This window comes from Patagioenas fasciata, chromosome 25 (assembly GCF_037038585.1).
Source record: "Patagioenas fasciata isolate bPatFas1 chromosome 25, bPatFas1.hap1, whole genome shotgun sequence".
Taxonomy (NCBI): Eukaryota; Metazoa; Chordata; class Aves; order Columbiformes; family Columbidae; genus Patagioenas; species Patagioenas fasciata.
Genome location: NC_092544.1, coordinates 3,278,410 through 3,291,640, shown reverse-complemented (window position 1 = coordinate 3,291,640; position 13,231 = coordinate 3,278,410). Strand labels below are relative to the sequence as shown.

Here is a 13,231-nt window from a genome sequence, read left to right as displayed (position 1 = left end):
CGTGTCCCAGAAAGGTGCTGGGCTCGGTGGCAGTGCTGGGGCACGTCTGCCTCGGGCACCTGCAGAAATATCCCAGTGGCTCTGTGGATGGGGGGGAATCCAAATTTAGATGCTCTGAAAACAAGGTGCTCTCAGCCTGGAGCCAGAAGGATTTTTGTCTCAGAGCAGCAGGTTTTGGTGGAAGTGTTTTCCTGCTGCTACTGAGGCTGAGAGCAGATTTACTGCCCATCGGAGGAATCAGGATGGCAGGAGCCCATCTGCCAGGCTGGGACATGGGGAGAAAGAATGGGAGAGCAGATACCAGTCCAGACCAGTGCATCACCAGTCCGTGTGCTGGGATGGCCCTGTGCCCGCTGGCAAGGATGCATCCCCTTCTCTGCCACCCCTGATGGGCACCAACCCGCCCGCTCTGGGGGGCACTGAGCCCCCCCAGTACTGATGAATCAGTGTGCAGCTGCTCACTGCGGAGCCTTCGAGCCCTCGGTGAGGAGGAGGAAGAAATCGCCAAGATGAATCATCCCCGCGTTCCCAGGGAGCTGGGGGGGGGCGGCGAGTTTTGGGGGCGGCTGCTGGGGAAGGCAGGAGGCGGGTGGGGGGAGCTGGGCGTGGGGAGTGATGAGTGGGGCATCCGTCCCCCCATGGAAACGGGCCGTGCGAGGGGGATGTGCCAGGGGACACTCTGGGGGTGCCCACATAGATATTTGACTGGTGCCTCACCATGCAGCTCCAGGAACAGCCCCCCCAGCCCGCCCCCCTTCTCTCCTTGTCTGCATCAAAGCCCCTTTGTGCCACTCGTGCCAAATCTGCTGCCGTCGTGTCACATTCTCCGCCACCACCGTGCCAAATCCTCCGCCACCACCATGCCAAATCCTTCACCACCATCGTACCAAATCCCCCGGCACCGTGCAGCCCAAAATAACCCCGGATTTACCTGAGCGGGGGGGGCGGGGGGCCGGGGCTGCCCGCCTGCCCTCGTCCCACTGCTCCATATTAATGAGCCCCCTCCTTCTCCTCCTCCTCCTCCTCCTCCTCCTCCTCCTCCCGGTGTCCGGCGGTGCCACTGCCCTACCTGAGCGCGGCGAGACGAGGCCACGGCCATGGCCGGCTGCTGCTGCCCCGTCCTCCGGCTCTGGCTCCTGCTCCACGCCGCCTGCCTCTGCCTGGCCCAGATCGTAAGTCCCCTGCTTGGTCCCCTCTGCGCCGGGCTGGGATGGGAGACGAAGAGGGGACAGAGAGGGGACAAAGAAGGGACAGTCCCCATCTCCCCCATCGCAGATGCTCGCTCGCGGTGCTGAGCACCACTGGGACAGGGACAGGGCTGGGCTGCACGGCTGGAAGTTTGGGATTTGTTAGCTAAATGAGTGGTAGAGGAGCTGGGGGTCCCAGCACGATCACACAGGGGCAGGAGAAAATGCATCGAAGAGAAGGGAAGGTGTCCCTCTGCTCCTGTCCCTCTGCTCCTTGGGGCGGGCAGCGCTTCTTCTGGGATCCCACCCGAAAAGAGAAAAACTCTTCCTTGCCTTGCAACCCCAAATAGGGGATTTTTAGGAAAGATTTTGGAAGAATCTTCCCAAGTGGATCCCGAGCTGCCTTGTCTGCAGAAAACAGGGGAGCAGCTGCCTTCCCAAAACAGCCCCCCAGGATGCCCATGGGCTTGTGGTGGTGGGGTCTGGGCTGGCTCCAGTTGGAGCAAGGGGGACCTGGGAGCTGCTGGAACAAGGAACCATTTGGAAATCATTCGGGGAGGACAAAGGTGCCATTCACGGGGACTCCCCGTGAATTTACTTCCAAGGTGAAGCTGGAGCTCTTCTAGTTCTGAGAACAAACCAGCAACACCTCTCATCCTTCAACGTTGCACTTTAAAATAAATAAGCCTGGAAGGACAGAGGAGCCGCCAGCCCCAGCCAGCCCGCCTGGTTTGCATTTCCAGGAACACCCGGGGTTTGGTCTCCAGGACCGGTCTCTCTTCCCCACAAATGCCCCGTTAGGATAACAGGGATTTCTTTGCAAAGCTGGGAGCCCTGTGTAAACCTCAGAGCCGGGGCCAGACTGCTGGGGGAATCCTCCCTGAATGGAGCTTTTGTGCAACAGTGTGATGGAGCAGGGCTGTGGGCAGCGAGCCAGCCTGGCGTGGGGAGGGGGGATGCTCCCACAGAGGTGTCCCCATTTCATACCGGGGTTCCAGGCACCTAAATCCTGCTGGTGCTTTTAGAAAACCCACTGCTAGGCTTGAACCCCAAGCCAAGTGGGGCCTTTGGAAGTGCTGCCATCACCCCATCGAGACCCCGCTCTGTCGGGCGGGAGGGGGCAGCGAAACCAGGTAGGGGATGGGAACCTGGTTGTACCCATGCGGGGGGAGATTTCCTGAATTTCTCCATCTGTGCCCTTGCTGGGGGGCATAGATCAGGCAACAGGGGACCCTATGGGCTCTTGGGGTGCTCGCTCCATCCCAGCTCTCTGGAGATGGGTCCCCAGACCCTGGGCTCCCTCTGACCCACAGCTTCTCTCAGAGTCCGGCTGCTCCTTCTTGACCCGGGTCCTGTCCCTTTTTCCCCTTAGCGAGGGCCGCCGGGAGAGCCCGGCCCGCGAGGGCCCCCCGGTCCCCCAGGAGTGCCGGGAGCGGATGGCATTGACGTGAGTACGGGAACCTGGGCAGGGAGGGAGGGAGGGGACGTGCAGCACAAAGAGGGACATTGTGTCGGGGCAGGGGGTGCAGATGCTGTACGGTTCCCACACTGTGCTGCTCACAGGCTGGGGCAGACGGAGCATCCCCGGCTTTGCTGGTGGCCCTGAGTGGCAACGATGGTGTGGGGAAGCAGAGCTCCTGCGCCGCAGCTCCGTCCATCCATCCATCCACCCCCCTGGGACAGCAGCTTGTGGCCACCTCGAGAAACAGGGGCTGAGATGCGTTTTTGGGGAGTGCAGCGGCAGGGAGGTTCGGGTGCAGAGTGCTCAGGGCTGCAGAGGATGCTCGCAGGGATGTGCCCAGAGATGTGCAGTGCAGACGGGGTGCTTGGGGACTGGCAGGGACCAGGACACCCAGGTCGGTACCCACAGAGCGGTGACGTGGCTGAGGGTTGTGGCTGCAGGTCCGGACCCTCCCTGGGGCTGCTGGGGGGAGCCTGAACAGAGGGGAGATCTGTGCGCCAGCAGAAAGTGCCCTTTCTCCGAGACTTGCCCCAGGGTGTTATTTTAGTGCTATTTATAGCCAGAACAGCCCCCACTCCTCAGCACCAGCCCGATCCTGACTCGGCTGTTGTGCTGGGGGATCCAGCATCTTGCTCTGCCTTGGGGGGTGAATGGGAGATGGGTCTGCAGGGTGACAGACCCCTTTATACAACCTTCTTCCCTTTCCCCAGGGTGACAAAGGCTCTGCCGGAGCCCCCGGCTCCCCGGTGAGTACCCGTGCCTCCCCGCAGCTTGGTCTCCCCTTTTCTGAAGCGGCTCCTTCCAACCTGCCCCCATGCCTCTTCTCTTTTAAAGGGTGCCAAGGGGGAGCCTGGAGCCCCCGGTCCAGACGGGCCCCCAGGGAAGCCGGGCATCGACGTGAGTACCGATGTCCCCACAGTGTCCCTGGTCACAGCCGGGTCTCAGCAAACTCCTCCGATCCCCGGTGCAGGGATCCTTTTCTGTCGCACATAGCAAAATGCCAAAATCCTGTGGTGCAGGAGCTGAAAGCAGCTTTTGTATGGCAGCAGGACAGGCAGAGCTGCTGCAATCCCACAGCACAAACTAAGCAGTGACAAGCACAAAGTCCCCACCAATAACTCTGAGCACCAACAAAAATCTCTGGCTGGCTGGCAATAACCTCCTGCCATCTCTCCTCTTGCAGGGCCTGACGGGAGCAAAAGGGGAGCCAGGACCCATCGGGGGGCCAGGAATTAAAGTGAGTGAGGGGCCACTCTATGGGGCCACTGCAGGCTCACCCCTTCCCCTCCTGAACCAGCGGAGCTGGGCCAGGCTGGGACCAGCCCTGTCGATGCGTGGATGCAGGAATGGGGTGATGGAGTATTTAGGAATGAGGGGCCACTGAGGTTGCGTCCGGGGAGGGGTGAATTTTAGCAGCTGCCACAGGGCAGCAGGGCTCAGGGGGGCCAGATCCTGCTGTTTCATCTCCTGACTCCCCGCTTCTCTCCCCAGGGCCAGCCTGGACTCCCAGGGCCACCAGGGCTCCCAGTGAGTATCAGTATCTGCCTCTCCCATGGGTGCTGGTGATGCTGCACCCACTCCCTGAGCAGCCACGAGTGGGGTGGGAGGAGGGATCCAGCCCCCCAGCTACATCCTTGGTGGCAGCGTGGGCTTTGTCCTGCTCAGAGCAGGGATGCTGGTGGTTTTGGGGCGCTGGAGAATTTGGACCAACTGAGTCTTTCTTCTTGTTGCAGGGTCCTTCGCTGCCAGGACCACCCGTAAGTGCTTTGTGGGGCTGTGGGTGGCCAAGGATCCGCACAGGGTTGTGCTGCAAGATTTCAAACCTCAGCACCCTCAAAATGGGGGGGGGGGGGTGTCTCAAGGCTCGACCCCTCTCACTCAATGAATCTCTCTCTTCTCTTTAAGGGGCTTCCAGGCCAGGTTGGGATTCCTGGAGAGATTGGAGCACCAGGACCCAAGGTGAGGGGTCAGGAGAGGACACAGGAAAACCTCCCCTCCTTACACCAGCATCCGCTTCTCCACACTTTAGGGCTCCTGGGTAAACAAGGATAACTTAGTGATGCTGGAAAGTGGGGTGCTGCAGTGGGAATGGAGGGGTGACAGACTCTGTGCCTGCAGCCGGGTCCCCTGGCGCCACCCATCCCCTCCCCAGCCCACGGCCGGGGGATGCCCCAGCTCCCGCTGTGACAGCCTGGCTCTCTGATGCTTCGTCACCCCTCTCCACCCCTAAATCTCCTTTCCTGGGGTTGTTCTTTCCCAGGGCGACCCTGGACCCGATGGCCCACGGGGTCCCGCAGGCCCTCCAGGGAAACCCGTGAGTATCTCCCATCACCAGCATTTTCTGCAGCAGGGAGAAGCTGCCACCCGGGCTCAGCCCATGGTTGGGGCTCTGGCACACACCCCCACCCTGTGCCTTGCTCCTCTTCCTCCTGGGTGTAACATTCACCCCTCCTGTAACATCGTCCTGATGCTAAACAGCAAATGCTGATGTTTTTCTTCCCTCCAGGGCCCCCCGGGACACATCCAAGGAGTGGAAGGCAGCGCCGATTTCTTGGTGAGACCCCCGTTATCTTGTCCCTTCTGCAGGGCTTTGCAGGGTCATGGCTGCTGGAAGAGCATGTGCTGCCCTGGCCCAAAATACAGCCACCAGTACAACGTGGTAACTGGGGGCTGATGGAATGGGGAGGAGCAAGGTCCCAGCCAAAACCATGGGATGAGTGGTGGGTCCCTAGCGTCACTGCACAGCCCACCTTCAAGGGAGCTCAACCTTCTCGGCTTCTCCGCAGCCTCTACATCCTTCCCCAACTCAACCTGCGCTTCTTCTTCCCCCCAGTGCCCGACCAGCTGCCCGCCAGGTCCCAAGGGCCCCCAGGGACTGCAGGGACTGAAGGTACAGGAGCCCTGGAGCTGCCAGGGAGCGAGCAGGGACTGTCACTTCCAGCACGGTGCCATCGCAGGCAGGGTGGCTCCGGGTGACGTGGTGGACAGGATGCTGCCTCCACCCCGCTGCTCTGCCTGGGATGCTCACTCACCATCTTCCTCCTCGCCCGCAGGGACACAGAGGTCGCCCCGGCGCTCTTGGGGAGCCCGGAAGGCAGGGCAGGCAGGTGGGTGACATCTCCAGCAGCGTCCCGGTGTGATCCAGGGGTACCTGCCTCTGCAGGGGACAAAGAACAGGGGGCTCTGGGGACAGAAAGGGGGAGGAAGGACAGAGGTGGGAGAGGGAGGCTGGATAGGGTGGTCTTCCCACGATGGCTCCCTAGGGAGGGGACACATCCCTATCCCCGACCTGGTCCCAGGTGAGGGGTTCTCAGTTCCCCAGGGTGATTTGTACCCCTGCTCCACCCCAACACTCACCTCACTTTGCTCCATCCCTCCCAGGGCCCCAAGGGTGACGTTGGCGTCTCCGGAGAACAAGGTGTCCCAGGCCCTCCGGTAACACTTTTATTTCTCTCTGCTGCTCTGTGCTCCGGGTGCCCCATGGACTGGGGGTGGCCAGTTTGTGCTTGTTCCCAGACCCTGGGGACATCGCACCAGTGTGTCCCTGCTCCTGGGGACCCACCACTGGGACCAGAGCGGAGCCTTCATCCCATCCATCTCGCTCCTCCCAGCCATGGAGCTGCTGCCAGGAGGGTGGCAAAGCCACATCCTGATGGAGACCCCCACGGTCAGCACTGGCCTGGGCCCCTTGGTCATTAATGCACATTAATTAACATGGATAACCAGTGTACAGTGAGCACCCCTTTACCCCACCTGAACGGGGGTACAGTGCCCAACTCCCCATGGGGGCATGAAGATTAAAGCTGTTGGAACTCGCTGAGCACTTTGAAGATGAAAAGCAACTAATGGGCTGAGCCCCTCAGTCCAGGAAAGGGCAAAACTGCTTTGAAGCCAAGAGCTTTGGTGGGGGAAACAGCACCAGTTTGGGCCTGTTGCTGTTATTGAACCGACAGCTGTAAAGGTGCCTGGTAGGGGGTGCAGGATTAGGAGCGAGCGGCAGGACTGAAATACCTCGCGTTCGGCAAGACCGGCTGATTTCCAGCACCGGCTTTTGCTTTAATTGCGGCTCCCCCCGGGCTGCTCCTGGGGCCGTTCCCAGTTAACTGGCTGTTGTTTCCCTCCCTGCAGGGTCCACAGGGCCCAAGGGGTTACCCAGGGATGGCAGGACCCAAGGGCGAGACGGTGAGTGCTGGGGACACTGGGATAGCTGTGCTGGGGTTGGGGGACCAGCCCCCATGGAAGGGGCATTGCTAACATGGCTGTTTGGCCATCTCGGGTACCTGGATGCTGCTAGTGGGGTTGCACCAGGCTGGGATGGAGGAATTGACCCAACCTGTGCTCTATTTGCAGGGTCCTGCTGGTTACAAGGGGATGGTTGGGACCATCGGAGCGGCCGGGCGGCCGGTGAGTGCCCTCCCTTGTCCCCAGGGGCTGCGGGGCAGGCGGGCGACCCTGCACTTTGCCACTCAGCCCCCACCTTTCTCCCCTCTAGGGCAGGGAAGGCCCCAAGGGACCGCCCGGGGACCCTGGTGAGAAGGGAGATCTGGTAGGTGACCCATTCTGTCATGCCCTATGTGATGCCAATGCCCCCTTGACCCTGGCATGGAGAGCGGCTCTGCCTGAGGGCATCTCCTCCCTCTCCCAGCTCCATCCCCTGCACCAGGAGAGCGGCTGAAATAATCCTTGTGCTGTCCTGCTCTAGGGTGGCCGTGGCATCAGGGGTCCCCAAGGAGACATTGGCCCCAAGGGGGAGAATGTAAGTACATCCTGCGGCACCTGTGCCCTCAGCTGGGGCTGAGCCCCTTGCACAGAGATCTCTTTGTCCTGTTCGGGGCCATCCTGTGTCCTGCACCCTGGCTCAGTGCAGGGCTGGAGCTTTACTTTCCCTTCCCAACCTTTCTTTGCTTCCACCGTGAGCCTTTTAGTCCCTCTCAGAGGCATCAGACTGAGTGACAATTCTCCCTTTTGCAGGGTCTCCCGGGCATCGATGGCAAAGATGGGACCCCAGGGATCCCCGGTGTGAAGGTGAGCTGCTGTGGGCACCAGGGAACACACACACACACACACACACCAGTCCTCACACCAGTGCTTGCTGGAAATAATGGGGGTGGCATAAGGTCCCAGCCCTTGACATAGCACCTCCTGACTGTTGGAGTGTGGTTGTCCCCAAAGGATTAAGGACCACGTGCCCTCTTGGCCAAGAGTCCCGTGTCCCACCCATGGACACCCCGTTTCTGCACCTTTCTCCACCACACGGTAACACCCTCTGTGTCCCTCGCAGGGTGGCGTGGGACAGGCCGGCCACCCAGGGACGCCAGGACACCGGGGACAAGCTGTGAGTATGGGAGCATGGGTACCCCATTATCCATGGGCTGGCACCCCCGTTCCTGGGCTGTGCTGGGGTGCAGGACCAGCACCCACAGGGACACTGCCTCAGGTGCTGGGTTTGAGCCCGGCTTTCTTTCCATAGGGCTTGCCAGGCCAGCCGGGGAGCAAAGGTGGCCCAGGAGATAAGGTAGGTTTGGGCAGCCGGGGTCACCCCCTCTGAGCATCCCCCTCCTGTAACAGCCTTGTCCCCATCCCATCACCTACCCTGTCCCCGCTGTCCCTGAACCGCCGCTGTCTCCTGTTTGCAGGGTGAAGCAGGTGCTCGGGGCCAACCTGGTGTCACTGGTGCCCCAGGGCAGATCGTAAGTATGGAGATGTCACCTCCCAGGCACAATCTGTGGGTTTCTGTTTCCCTCTTGCTCTTTATTCCCTATTTGCTGTCGAACAGAAAGCAGAATTGGGCACTTCATCCTTCCTCAACCCTCCTCTTCCCTCTGCCCCTGGGGCCACTTCTCCAGCCCCTCCTTGGCCACCTGCTGCAGTGACAGCCCCTCATGTGGCTGCAGGGGACAAGGACAGGGCAGCAGGTCCCTCGGGGAAGGTTGAAGAGCAGATAATGGCATGTGAATGCAAGAGAGGGGCAGCTGGGTTGGGTTGTGTTTTTCATTCTTCCCCTCTTAGGGTGAGCCTGGACCTCGGGGTGAGCCAGGACCACAGGGTGTCCCTGGGCTGAAGGTGAGTCGGGGGCACTGCGGGGTTTGGGGCGATGCCGGGAGCTGCCCCTGACTCTGTTCTCTTCCCGGGTCTCTGCAGGGTGACCGGGGCGACCGTGGCCTCGTGGGCCCCCCCGGTGAGCAGGGGAAAGCGGTGAGTTGTGTCACAGCCAGGCTGGGAAATGGGGTTCACCTTGGCATGCTTGGGGATGGTCAGTGGTTGGGGAGGAGGGACAGGGACAGCAGGACATGGCTGGCACCACCGGCATGGGCCCCATGCTTTGATCACAGTGGGGACGATCTCGTGCCCCATCCCGCTGTGCTGGGGTGAGGGATTAGACAAGGGGGCAAATAGTGCCGGGATTAGTGGTCCTGGGGCCACGCTGGGTTTGCAGCCCCAGCTGGGAGAGGAATTTCCTCCCATTGGAAAAATGGCCAAAAAGTGACCTTTGTCCCTCTGGCTTCCTGGGGGATGAGGCTCCATTCCTGGTGGAGCTCCCCATCTCAGCAGGGTTTTCTGCCCACCTCCCCACAAAGGCTGGAGTCAGGACAATTTGGGATGCCATGAGGCAGGGTGGGACTCTGGAGGGGATGGGGAGCTGCCCATGCATCTCATTGCCTTGGGGAGGATGCTGTGATGCAGGGGGAGGGTCCTCCCACCACCTCTTTTCACTCATTTTTCTCTTTTTCCTCATGTTACCTTGATTTCCAGGGGCCAAAGGGGGAGCAGGGTCCACCGGGGATCCCAGGACCCCAAGGCTTGCCAGGAGTCAAAGGAGACAAGGTGACAGCTCTGGGCTGAGGGGACGGGCTGCACTGGGGAAGCTGCACTGAACTGGGGTGAACCCTCTCTTCTTTCTCTAGGGCTCCCCAGGGAAAACTGGCCCCAAAGGCAGCACTGTGAGTACATCACCCTCCCTGGGCTGGGGGTCAGTGGAGAATTGCTAACACCTGCGTTTGAGAGGGCTGGCAGCTGCCTCTTGGGGGGTGACACCCTCTGGCACCAGGCGCTTTCTCCATCAATAGCCCTGGTATCCCAGTTTGGTGGAATGGGGGTGAAAGCAGCTGCAGAGGAGGTGGGTGTTGTGGTGATGGGTCACATTTCTTGTTTTCTTTCCTCCAGGGAGACCCTGGTGTTCATGGCCTCGCAGGGCTGAAGGGAGAGAAGGTGGGTCCCTGCAGACAGGTCCTGGGGTGAGGAAGAAGAACGCAGGGGGGTGCAGGTCCCTGCCCATGCTGGGGTGTCCTGCCCAGCGCAGCATCACACCGCTGTGCTCCAGCGGTACACCTGCCTCCCTCTGCCGGCATCCCCAAATTTCTGCTGTGTCCCCATTGCATTTCTCATGTCCTCTGTCTCCAGGGTGAATCAGGCGAGCCAGGGCCAAAGGGACAGGTGAGTGCTGGGGGTCTGGGTGTAAGGGACTCCCCACATCTTCGTGCTGAGTGGCTCTGCGGGACCCTCAGCCACAGGCGTGGAGGCAGCGGAAGTATCTCCACTGGAGATGGGCTGCAGGGACCAGGTTCACCCTGGATTCGGGTTCAGCCTCTGTTTGGGCTTAAACCCGGGCTGCAGAGGTTGCTACTGGAAGTCCTGGGGTCTCGGGGTGCAGCCGCTGTGCTCAGGGCTGGCTGAGCTCCTGATACCATTTCTCCATCCCTACCGCAGCAAGGCATCCAGGGCGAGCTCGGCTTCCCTGGTCCCTCAGGGGACGCGGGTGCACCCGGCCCACGAGGGTACCCGGGACCCCCCGGCCCACGAGGACTCGTCGGGGTGCGCGGCGTGCCGGGGATGCCCGGCCAGCGGGGCGCAGCGGTGAGTACCCCATCCCATCCCCTCCTCACCCCCCGCATCACGCAGGGGGGACCTGGTGGCTGCCACTGTCGACCAGTTCATCTCTGTGGGTGAATCGCGTCCGACCACTTTGTACCCACCAATTCCTCTGGGAAACAGCTGCTGTTTGGCTCTGGAGCAGTGGTGATCCCCCGTGAGATCTCCAGGAGGGCTGAGCTGCAGTCTCACCTTTCTACTAAGCAGGAATTCTTTATTTCTGACCATACATAGCACCAGCAGCAGGTTTAGCACCAACATGTGCCTTTTCAGCCTGCCCAGGGGACAGAATTTTTCCATATAAGCCTCATTTTATACTTTCAAAATGTGGCTGCAGAAAGTTAATGCAGTGAGGAGGTTGCAGTGTGACCAGGCATGGCACGAGCTGAGTCTTGGAGCACTTGTACCAAGACCAAACAGAAAACAAAGGGTTTGGGAAGGTGGCATCGGGTGCAGGGAGGTGCTCTGGACCGGGGGTCTGGATGGGACCAGTGCTCTGTGTGCAGCTGGGGATGGAAGGAGCGATCTCCCTTTACAACCTGTCCCTCTCCTCACTGCTGGCAGGGCCGGGACGCTGGGGACCAGCACATCGTTGATGTGGTCCTGAAGATGCTGCAAGGTGAGGGGTTGAGCGGGGTGTCACCAATGGGGTGGCTGCCAGCGCATCCCGTCCCACACCGGCCTCTCTCTGCCCTACAGAGCAGCTGGCCGAGGTGGCTGTCAGTGCCAAGAGAGCTGCCCTGGGTGGAGTGGGTGCCATGGGACCTCCCGGACCACCCGGTCCCCCAGGGCCACCCGGTGAGCAGGGTCCGCACGGACCCATGGGACCTCGAGGCGTACCCGGCATCCTGGGTGCTGCTGGGCAGATTGGCAACATAGGACCTAAAGGTAGGTGGTGCGTGGCCATACCCACACTGTGCCAGGCAAAACCCCTCCTTAGGGCTGAGCCTGCCTCCTCCTGCTGCCACCTCAGTCCCTGAGCAGGGGCAGCCCCCTCCTCTCCTCTCCCAGGTCCGTGTTTCCCACTGCGGCTCCAGCGCATCCTTCCCTCCCTGTTTCTCTCCATGCAGGGAAGCGAGGCGAGAAGGGAGAGCGGGGAGAAGCCGGACGTGGCCACCCGGGCATGCCAGGTCCCCCGGGGATCCCAGGTAAGCCCCTCTCCCCCAGCACAGACAGGGCAGCAGGTTCCCACAGACACCGTGCTGGGGCAATGACGCACCCAACAACGGCTTGGGACCTTCTGGCCCATCTCTGCAAACCTGCATAGGAACATGGTTTTGAATTAAAAGAGGGGAGATTCAGGCTGGACATGAGGAGGAAATTGTTGGCCCTGAGGGTGGTGAGAGCCTGGCCCAGGTTGGCCAGAGAGGTGGTGGATGAACCATCCCTGGAGACATCCCAGGCCAGGCTGGACGGGGCTCTGAGCACCCTGAGCTGGTGAAGATGTCCCTGCTCATGGCAGGGGTGGCACTGGGGGAGCTGGGAAGGTCCCTTCAACCCAAACCATTCTATGATCCAACAAATCCTCAACTCGTAGCATCTTTTACTGCCTGCAGCTCTTCCAGCTGCTTTCCAGTGCCCCAACCTCTCACTCACCACATCCCCATCCCACAGCAGCCTCTCCCATTCCCCAGCCAACCCAGGGCTCAGCACCCACAAGCACATCCCCCACTCTGATGCCCACTCTCCCCTCGCAGGTCTCCCCGGCATCCCCGGCCATGCTCTGGATGGCAAAGCCGGGGAGCGGGGCTTGCCGGGCACCCCTGGAGAGGCCGGGCGGCCGGGGCTGCCGGGCCCCGCGGGGCTGCCGGGGTTCTGCGAGCCGGCCGCCTGCCTGGGCGCCTCAGCCTACGCCGCCGCGCGCCTCACCGAGCCGGGCGCCGTCAAGGGCCCCGTGTACTGAGGGGCCGGCGGCGGATCCAGAGACCAGAACACTGCAAACCCATAGGGAGCGACCTCTGCCCGTCCCGGCCGCCGGGCAGCACCGCAGGGAAACAGCCTCGGGAATTTAATGTGGGGTGGGTGTCACCCTCTCACACAGCCCCAGGGACAGTGAAGAATAACCAGAGGTCACCCCGAGTCCTGTTCTCATTGCTGGGGTTCATCACCCACCTCTTCTGACCACCCTCTGTGCCCCTTCCCAAAGAAATAAACTGTCTTTTATACAAACCCTCTTACTCTCTCATGTCCTGCTTGGTGCTGAATCGGCTCATCGCCGATTCCCTTTTTGTCCTTTTTACTTTTTAAACCAAAGTGATTGTGGTTTGATTATTTAAGTGACCTGCCTGATCCAGCCTTGTTCACTGCTGGGCACTCACAGAGCTGTAAATCTTTGTAAAATAGGATTATTTTGTAACTATGAATAGAAAAAACACCAACTTTTAAGGAAAATGGACAATAAAAACAAGATGGATTGTTAATGAACTGAAACAATGTGTTGATTTATTTGAATCAAACCAAGACTGTACCACTGAGGGGTTATTTGAGGGCTGAAGTTTGTTTTTCTTTTGTTTCAAGGCTGTTTCATGGGTAACTCAGTTACTCGTTCCCATCCTTGGGGACAATTCCAGCCTCTCAATAAGTTGTTGAAGCAAAAGCCCCATTTTCCCCCATCACAGCTCTGCAAACATGCAGAGGAATTCGCCATCCTTGAGCTCTTTCATCTCCAAGACTGAGCTGATCTGCCAAAAATGCATGGGGCACCTCCAAATAA

At 60.4% G+C, this 13,231-nt stretch overlaps 1 protein-coding gene across 1 annotated transcript; it reads left to right on the top strand.

Annotated features, from left to right (window-relative positions):
• Positions 1-1,041: 1,041 nt before the first annotated feature.
• COL9A2 (collagen type IX alpha 2 chain) lies at positions 1,042-12,687 on the top strand. The gene is made up of 32 exons (XM_065857251.2): positions 1,042-1,172; positions 2,560-2,634; positions 3,360-3,395; positions 3,484-3,546; positions 3,833-3,886; positions 4,141-4,176; positions 4,383-4,406; positions 4,555-4,608; positions 4,910-4,963; positions 5,156-5,203; positions 5,483-5,539; positions 5,703-5,756; positions 6,031-6,084; positions 6,778-6,831; positions 7,000-7,053; positions 7,142-7,195; positions 7,352-7,405; positions 7,621-7,674; positions 7,931-7,984; positions 8,120-8,164; positions 8,286-8,339; positions 8,659-8,712; positions 8,791-8,844; positions 9,403-9,474; positions 9,555-9,590; positions 9,814-9,858; positions 10,051-10,083; positions 10,357-10,503; positions 11,083-11,137; positions 11,218-11,406; positions 11,589-11,666; positions 12,216-12,687. The coding sequence occupies exons 1-32, from the start codon at positions 1,098-1,100 to the stop codon at positions 12,419-12,421; spliced, it is 2,076 nt and encodes a 691-aa protein (XP_065713323.1). The 5' UTR covers positions 1,042-1,097; the 3' UTR covers positions 12,422-12,687.
• Positions 12,688-13,231: the final 544 nt, after the last annotated feature.

Bases quoted from the DNA above. Each gene is read 5' to 3' on its own strand.
- COL9A2 (XM_065857251.2), top strand. From the start codon at position 1,098: ATGGCCGGCTGCTGCTGCCCCGTCCTCCGGCTCTGGCTCCTGCTCCAC. The intron at 9,475-9,554 runs GTGACAGCTCTG...TTCTTTCTCTAG, and splicing joins CAGGAGTCAAAGGAGACAAG to GGCTCCCCAGGGAAAACTGG. The intron at 10,084-10,356 runs GTGAGTGCTGGG...TCCCTACCGCAG, and splicing joins AGCCAGGGCCAAAGGGACAG to CAAGGCATCCAGGGCGAGCT.